Here is a 9,263-nt window from a genome sequence, read left to right on the forward strand (position 1 = left end):
TGTCTCCGACATAGTGATAACACTCGTTGCCTTCTCTAGTGCAGCGTTTGGACTTCTCGTCCCATTCGTCGAGATTTGTGATATCACAAAGATGGACGAATGGGACGAGACTTGGTTGAGCTGGTCTAGAAAAGGCAACGAGTGTTATCACTGTGTCGGAGACACGCTAGCTTTCCCAAGGCAGACGAACTTAGAGTGGTTACAATCATCCGGGTTTAAATCGCGCTCAAATTGATTTGATTTTGACGCAATAATTACACTAAAGCTAGCAGGCGGCTATGGTAAGGGCTATGACATTTCCCGACCAGGCACCGAGTGCTGCCAATCACAACACACACTGGCCCAGCTAACCAATCACAGCACACACCGTATTTCAGAAGGCGGGCCTTCATTTGATACAGGAACTATTTGAGCCGTTCATGCCAGACTGGGGAGAGAGGTGTTGTAATAATGTAAAATAATGTGTTTTTCGAACAACCTAGTATGAGAGCATGTTCTAGTACACCCCCAAAACAAAATCAAGACTTTGTAAAAGAGCATAATAGGACCCCTTTAAATAAACAGATAGGGCATATTTTGAATTTATACTTTACATAAATGTATACTTTTTATACTTTACCCCACTATTATTGCACATATTGAAGAGAGAGAGAGAGAGAGAGAGAGAGAATTAAAGTTCCTAACTACTTGAAGACATGGAGGAAAAAATATTGCCACAATATTAATAGTGTTTCAGGGACAAGCCTTTTTGAAGGTCAAATTTACTGGTTTATGTTGATCTTTTTACAACTGTGTTTACAACGTCCTATGAAACAACATTAACAAAATAAAATTATTACATGACAATGTGTAATAGCATCGCTTGTGTTATTTATTCTATTATTTTATTTATCATGGGTTTATTTAAAAGAACAATACCACAGGAAACAAAAAATAGTGTGTGCTGTAAGTGATCTCTATTCAGTTTTTTTTCTGAAACTATCCAGTGCTGACTGGAAGCCAATTAAATATTAAATGCCTAAGAGAAAAATGAAATACAGGCAATATGAATTCCATTTAATTTAGAATAATTTGCCCCAAAAGGCACACATACTGAGATCATCTATTATTTAATGTCAGAGTTTTATGGACTCCTGGAGGACTGTGAAGGTATTGCAAAGGGAGAAGATATGCAATATGTATAGAATTGTATTTTTAAATGTCTATGATATTTTTCTCTATTTGAATGACTAATGCATTGATACGAATTATGTAATAATGTTAGTTTTTTATTTTAGTTTATTTGTTTATTTCTAAGTGGGGATCACTGAGTCTATAAAATCTGAAAAACCCTGATTCTGTATAGACTTCATTGTATAGTGAAGCCATCAATTAAAGAATATGAACAATTATCTAAGCTAAATTTGGTGATTTAACTGGAAAATAATTTGAGTCAAATATAAATGTATAGATTCAAATAAGAACAAAATTGTTTAAAATTATGGTTGAAAGATTAGCAGACAAATTAGACATCCAGACTTCGGATGAGCTAGACTAAAATAGCAAGCTTTTGAGATTCTATTCATAGACAGTTTATGAATAGAATCTCCAGCACATGCTATCCCTAGCAGTTGCTGGGAAGTTTTATTTAAACTCTGTGAAGAGATAGACTACACTTTTCAATTCTTCTTTTACTTGGATGGCAGGAATAGTCTCTAGTTCAGTGAACCTGTAAATAATAGTTATATGACATGAAACTATAGCCTATTCCAAGCAAAATATTGAGATGATCAAAACAAAACTTTCGTTCCAAGAATCGTGGGATCTTAAATCTTGAGATGTTAATTATGTATTTACTGAATTAGGCTACATTAAAAGTGTTAAGCTAATATTCGTCACGTATATGTGATTACAGCGCCATCTGCAGTGTTAAAATTAATGTCGACAAATGTAAAAATGTAGAAAGCTGATCAGAGACGCCCAAACCAGGACCCACCAGGACCTTTGATTTGGCTCCACACTGCAACTTCACAAGTGGGTGGGGAAAAAGCCATTGAAGCATATCTTCATATCTTATTAATATTTTTGTTTCTTTTTTCCTTTTTGCATTTTGATTTAAAAAAATACTTATTAAATTATAATATAAAAATATATAAAAAATAATTTTTGGCCGGTCGTATGAACTTTATGTTGACATTAGACAATTGGTGACATATGCAAGAAGTAATATATTGTCTAAAATAGATGAATGATTAATTTAACTCAGACTACAAACATAAAACTTCTGCCCCGAGGCACATTTTGCCTGCAGGACCTTTTTCTTTCAATAGAGGTGCAATCAAATTACGCGAGACCATTACAAACGTGAGTAAAATTGCTACTGTCTGAAAACTGAAAGGGTATTTTTAGTTCATATGATTAAGAAATGTAAATAACGCCGTCTGTTTTACGCCTCTGCTGAACCCTTTGTTGTGTCGTTCAATATGGTTCATTGTTTCGATGATGAAATGTAAACGCTTCTTTCTTTCTTTATACTTACAGCTTCAGTTAGACAGGTACTGATCATCTTTTTGCATGTTTTCATTTTTTTCCTGACCTGTTTGTCGCGAAGACCATACATTACAAATTCGACTTCCACTAGCCTAATACCAATGTCAAATTCACGAATGAATAATTTTGGAGTTAACGTTAGATCTTTCAAGTTAGGTCAGAAAACCGGTCTGAACGATTCGTTCACTATCAGCCTTGATCGGTGCGAAGCTTCTTACCATTAAGTTTTATTACAGTATGTTTATTTTATATCATAAATTAAACATACTGTAAAATATATCTTATAATCGTTTTTGAAGTTATTTGAAATGAAGAAGAACTGATCCGTGGAAATGAGCCGGAATTCTCACCACTGCTAAGAAGATAGATAACGTTAGTTCATAAATATTTAAACAGCTTATGCGGACTTCGGTATCTTCCAAAGTTCCGTAAGAGCAAGGTCATCATGTAACTAATTAATATCGACGAACCTCACCATAGTAGGACCAGTCACTTCCAGAACACAGAATTGTTCAACAGAGTCTTTTATCAACTCTTTATAAAAAGCGCCAACTGATTGGTCCGTTTTAGAGGCGTGGGACGTTTGCGTCAGGCCGAATCTGCTTCTTTCAAACACAAATTACTTATACTGTACTGCGACCAATGAACTGAAAGGAGTTTTATATCTGTGACCGCAATGTTTTGAAGTGAGCAATGCATATTTGATACGATCTTGACTTTTTTTTTTTTTTGCCAGATATGAATCCTATTCATCTACTTCGTGTTTTCAGATGTGCTCCACGCATATTACAAACCAATAGATTTAGAAATTTCACATCCTGCCAAGTGAGTGCAAGTTTTGCCGAGTTATTCATTTCTATTTGACATGCCTTTATTTTGTTCTTTCCCTTTTTTAGGACAAGATGGCATCCATAAAACATAAGAACGCGAAAAGGATAGAAGGTCTGGACAAGAATGTATGGTAAGAATAGAGATTATTTGCTAACACTTTCTCACAGACATGTGTTAAATATTCCTAACAGTGTCTGTTGTGTTTTAGGGTGGCCTTCACATCAGTGGCAGCAGACCCTTCCATTGTCAATCTTGGACAGGGTTACCCAGATATTCCTCCTCCTTCCTATGTGAAAGAGGGTCTCGCTCAGGCTGCAATGGTTGACAGGCTGAACCAGTACACACGTGGCTTTGTATGTTCTGTCCACACTTTATGATTATCCTGTATTATGTTGAAAAACCACTCAAATAGCTACATTTCTGTTTTCAGGGCCACCCAACACTGGTTAAAGCCCTGTCAAAAGTATATGGAAAAGTCTATGACCGTCAGCTCGACCCGTTTAAAGAGATCCTGATTACAGTAGGTGGATATGGATCTTTGTTCAGCACTATGCAGGCTCTGGTTGAGGAGGGAGACGAGGTAAAGTATATTTAGCACTTTCAATATATAATTGCACTAGATTATGACTTATGCATCCTCTCTACTCTTTTTTTTTTTCTCCCTTTTTCAATTCAGGTTATTATTATAGAACCCTTTTTTGACTGCTATGTTCCTATGGTGAAAATGGCAGGGGGGAAACCTGTTTTAATACCTTTGCGATTGGTAGGTTAGCAGGATGAATATTGCTTGCTGTAGTGTTTGCTGTATTTTTTCATGAAACATTATACTTGTTTGACCTGTTCTGCAGAAGTCGTCACCAGCAGCAACCAGTGTAAGCAGTGCTGACTGGGTTCTGGACCAGAAAGAACTTGCTAGTAAATTCAACTCCAAGACCAAGGCTATCATAATCAACACTCCTAATAACCCTATTGGAAAAGTAAGGTCACATATATTGTATTTAGATCCAAAATGCATTTTAATATCCTAAAGCTTTCTTCCACTTCCAGATATTCAGTAGGAGTGAGTTGCAAGCTATTGCCGATCTCTGCATCAAACATGACACCCTGTGCTTCAGTGATGAGGTATATGAATGGCTCGTATATAAAGGCCATGAGCATGTAAAGATAGGTATGTGATAATTCTCCAGTGGTGCATCTTATCTTTTCATGTCAGTGGATTACAAGTTGTATAAAGATGTGCTGATTCTGCTGTATTCTTTCTTAACAGCAACCCTCCCTGGAATGTGGGACAGAACCATCACTATCGGCAGTGCAGGGAAAACGTTCAGTGTCACTGGATGGAAGGTATTTGACTGTTATTGTCTTCATTGTTCATATTTATAATAGTAATTCATCCAAAAATTATTATTTTTCTCTGCCGAATAATGATTTTTAAGATTTGAAAGACTCCGGTCTCCAACAAGGAACAAAAATCCATAAAAGCAAACCTATGTCGATAAGAGCTATGAAATCTTATTCAAACTTCAGATTAAGAAATTATGCATCATGGCAAGTTTGGTGCCAGATCACCATAGAGTGCAACAGTAAAATTCCAGAAGGAAAAATTTCCATAGATTTTCTCCATAGAGGAATTGATTTTTAAGGATAACTCATAAACCTTTAAAACAGACCTACTGTTTTTTAAGCACATCATTTCATTTCATTTTGTTGTTTAAATGCAGAGTTTGCTTTTGAAATGCTTTTGAAAACTCTGCAAAAAAAAAAAAAAAATCATCAATCGGAGAATCGAAATGAACAAATTGCATCAAAATAATTCTTAGTGTCTACTTGCCTACCCACTCCCATGAAGCACTGTTAAAACACGTAATAGAGCCAATCTCCCTACATTCTTAAACTACTTAAATATTTGTATTCATCCATTGTTTTTATTTCATAATGCTTCCTGCAATTAAGAGTTTTTACCCTGTCTAAATACCCACACTTGTGGTCTTGGCCGCTTGAGAGCGTGTGCATGCGACAGGAAGTAAGTGCGCAAGACTGTCCCAGGTTTTAAAAAATGCCAAAGCGCAGTGCCCTTAACGCACACTAAATTCACACTATCTTCAATACCGCTCCGGAGTGGTATTCAAGGCTTAGTGTATCCCATCATGCATCATGCATCATGTTTTGGAATAAATCGTAAAACTTTTTGCCAAGATCTCACGAAAAGTCACGGAAACTTTTCCAATTTAATTTAATAATTATTAGATATTACAAATAATTTGGTTGTAAAACAAAGTGTTGCACGTTTTATTGGTGCAAAGATAAGTATATTTATTTTGTACAACATTTAAAAATGCTTTTTATCACTTAATTAGAAGCACCACAATTTAAATGTAAATTATAATTGAAATAAATTTATTTTAAAATGTGAAGTATTGAAACTAAAAATAAATCTCTGTAAACACTTGCATTTTTACAAAACTATGGCCCGGTTTCACAAACGGGGCTTAGCTTAAGCCAGGACTAGACCTTAGTTAAATTAAGATATTTAAGCAACTTTTACAAAAATGCCTTAGAAGAAAACATTACAGGTGTGCATTTTGACACAGAACAATGACTGACATATTTTAAGATATGTCAGAGCAAGATATTTTCAGTTAAGACAACTCAAACATGCATTTTAGTCTGGGACTAGCTTAAGCCTCGTCTGTGAAACCGGGGGTAAAAGTGTGTCCCATCAGGTAATGAAAAGTTCGTCATGCTCACTTGAAGTAGTCAACTATAGACTACTATAAGTAGCCAAGTGGTCAAGTGCAAAGACCAAAAGTGTGGGTATTTGGACAGGGCACTAATTAAAGCCATTAAGTGATTAAGTAATTAATTTGAGCCATTGAAATCAATGATTGCAATATTATAATACAACTCTTTATTGAAGACATTTTAAAAATCCTTATGGGAAAATTAATTGGACAAATAATTCTGGAACCAAGGCTGCTGAAAAAGTGGGCACTGTTACACTATATTGGTTTCTGGGCAAGCAATGGCGAAGGTTTACTATAATTACTGTAATTAACAGCCTAAATATTTCTCTGTTTGAGCCTCTTCGTAAGCCACTATATATATAATATATTGCACAAATGATATGAACCACTTTTATGGTTCTTTTCGGTTCTTTTGAAGCTTGACATTGTAAACCATTGCATTTTTTAGGTTGATCTTGACACATCATTGTATGGTAGAGAGATGCTTTAGGATTCTTAAAACATTCTCCTTTTGTATTTCATGAAAAAAAAAGTAGCAAACAGGCTTGGAATTAAATGGTGATAAACAAATAATTCCAACATTTTCAAAACAAAATAAAAATGATAAAATGTTATTTCTTTCATTTATTTCTTTATTTTTTTGCAGCTGGGCTGGTCAATCGGGCCTGATCACTTGATCAAACACCTCCAGACTGTTATGCAGAACAGTCTCTATACATGTCCGACCCCATTACAGGCGAGTTTTGTCTGTTATTATAGAGTTGTACACAATGCACTGTTCTAGGCGACGTGTTTGTGACATGGTTGTACTGCTCGGTAGGAGGCTGTTGGCCAGGGTCTTCTTCGGGAATTTGAGCTGATGGGTAAACCCGACTGCTACTTTACCTCTCTAGCACTAGAGCTGGAAGGGAAAAGAGACCGCATGGCAGCCATGTTGAGACAGACTGGCATGACTCCAGTGGTCCCGGAGGGAGGATACTTCATGATAGTGGATGTCACAGCACTCAGTAAGTGGCTTGAAGTGACGTTTGTTAAATAAAAAAATACTTACAAAGGCAAAGGTGACATTGTTTGTGGGAAGTTAAATCTGATTAGTGTTGTTCTGTCTTGTCTGTTGAATATAGATCAGGACTTGTCACATATGGGGGATGATGAACCGTATGACTACAAGTTTGTAAAATGGATGATAAAAGAGAAGGTATTCTGTTTTGTGATTTTAGGAATAAATAACAAGACAAAGCACAGTAAAATGCACAGAATTGTCTTCAAAATTATATATATATATATATAAAGCAGTTTGAGAAATACATTCGTTTGTGCTTTATCAAGGTAAGGAGTGGGTTAACTTTAGGTTTTTGCAGGAAATGCAAAAGATCATTCAGCTATCTAAAGACAGAATAGCTAAATATTTTCCTTTCTGAAACTGTCTGAATGTTGCAGAGATTATTTTAAAATAACAACTGACATCAAATGCCTTACTAGTGCTGATGGTGTTTAATGTTTTTTTTACTACAGCAAGAAAGCACCTTGGATGCAGCAGAGGCCATTCTGAAGAGCTGGAACAAAGGCTGATTTTTGAAAGCCTGATAATGCAGTAATACGTGTGCGGTACTGGTCAGATAAAATATTTAACTTAAATTCTATATTGTTACATCCTCTTACAATGACCTAAACTACAGCTGAAGTGTTTTTTGAGCTTGTATTTAAAGTTTGCAGGATCAGTCATTATTTTAAACCTGTTGGGATTATGAATTATATGTTCATTTTTTTTTGTCACAGGCTACTAGTTGTTTTAAATTGACTGAATTTAATGCTTGAATAAATGAAAAATAAATCAAATGTGGGGAAGTCACCATTTTTGTCTGGCTTTTTTAAAGGTGTACTCTTATCAAAATAATTTCTGAAGGATACTTAAGACTGGAGTAATATGGCTCCTGAAAATTCATCACATTACTAAATTACACCTTCAAATATATTAAAATAGAAAACTGATATTCTAAATTGTTAAATTATTCTAAATGCAGCACCTTGTAGTATTTGGTTTGGCTGCAATTCTGAGGTCAGTTTCCAACACTGACCATTCATACAGAAGTGTGAAATTATTAAGTCCAATGTTTTTCTTTGCATTGATTTGCAAAGTTTACAGTAAATAACATTTACACAGAGTACAACTCAAAGCTAAGCTGCAGCAGCATGTTGTGGGCAGGGCTTAAAGTTCTCCGGCACCGTGCCAGATCTCCGGCGTGTGGCGTTTGGCTGCGGGAAAAAAAGATAGTCGTCCTACATTTAAAAACACTTGTTGATACCACGTTCGAGTTCATGAGTTCGCCTACCAATGTATGAGGGGAACACAGCTTTCACTCTCAACCAAACTAACATTACTAGCCAATCAGAAGTTTTTGCTCTTATAAACACGAGACGCGCATAATAGTATCCAATTGCAGAGTCGCAGCTGATGAATGGAAAAGAAGCCTGGGTCTCGAGCGCGACACACTGAAAAAGCTGCAAGGCGCAATGGTCAAAGATTTCCATCTAGCGTCATATTTACATAGAAAAGCTATTAAAAAAACAGCGGAGCTTTGTAAACAGCTCAGAGTAATCATGTCATCTCCATAAGAATGATATGATTGCCAGAATGCATTTACCTGTATTTTTGAAAAAGTCCTGTTCACACATGTTCTCTTAACGGTAATTTACCAGTAAAGACTGTATGTGTAAAAGGGGCTAAACTCTTCCTCTGCATATGCGGTTTGGGTTGCTTAACGTTCATCTGGGAAAATTCACTTCATTTGTAATGTAAATCATTTAAACCTATGCCAAACACAGGAGAATACATCAACATATTTCTAAATATGCAATTTATTGTACATCGCGATTTCAAAATAAAAGTTTCTGACTTTGCATGTGGCCAAATATTAAAATTAAATGGATTTAAACGTCCTTGAAATACATGAAACATCACCAGGCCGTTGGCGCCCTCTGCAGGTATTTGTTATAATATAGGCATATTAATATGTAATTTAATAATAATAATTATGTATTCAACCATGTTCTTCAATAAAACCATGTACTTGGTTTTGATAACTTATTTGAGGCCAATTATTATTGCCTCATCGTTACTTTATATATAAATATAGTCATATTAAAGCCTGTTTTTTT

General features: G+C 35.5%; 1 protein-coding gene across 1 annotated transcript; it reads left to right on the forward strand.

Moving 5' to 3' along the window:
- The first annotated feature begins 2,845 nt into the window (after positions 1–2,845).
- LOC107698888 (kynurenine--oxoglutarate transaminase 3) lies at positions 2,846–7,885 on the forward strand. Its single transcript, XM_016500024.1, has 13 exons — positions 2,846–3,354; positions 3,426–3,490; positions 3,569–3,713; positions 3,791–3,940; positions 4,037–4,123; positions 4,209–4,337; positions 4,408–4,528; positions 4,628–4,704; positions 6,751–6,840; positions 6,925–7,111; positions 7,229–7,302; positions 7,362–7,433; positions 7,620–7,885. The coding sequence occupies exons 1-13, from the start codon at positions 3,268–3,270 to the stop codon at positions 7,674–7,676; spliced, it is 1,341 nt and encodes a 446-aa protein (XP_016355510.1). The 5' UTR covers positions 2,846–3,267; the 3' UTR covers positions 7,677–7,885.
- Positions 7,886–9,263: the final 1,378 nt, after the last annotated feature.

The sequence above is a fragment of the Sinocyclocheilus anshuiensis genome, unplaced genomic scaffold, assembly GCF_001515605.1.
Source record: "Sinocyclocheilus anshuiensis isolate Anshui unplaced genomic scaffold, SAMN03320099.WGS_v1.1 scaffold642, whole genome shotgun sequence".
Classification (NCBI taxonomy): domain Eukaryota; kingdom Metazoa; phylum Chordata; class Actinopteri; order Cypriniformes; family Cyprinidae; genus Sinocyclocheilus; species Sinocyclocheilus anshuiensis.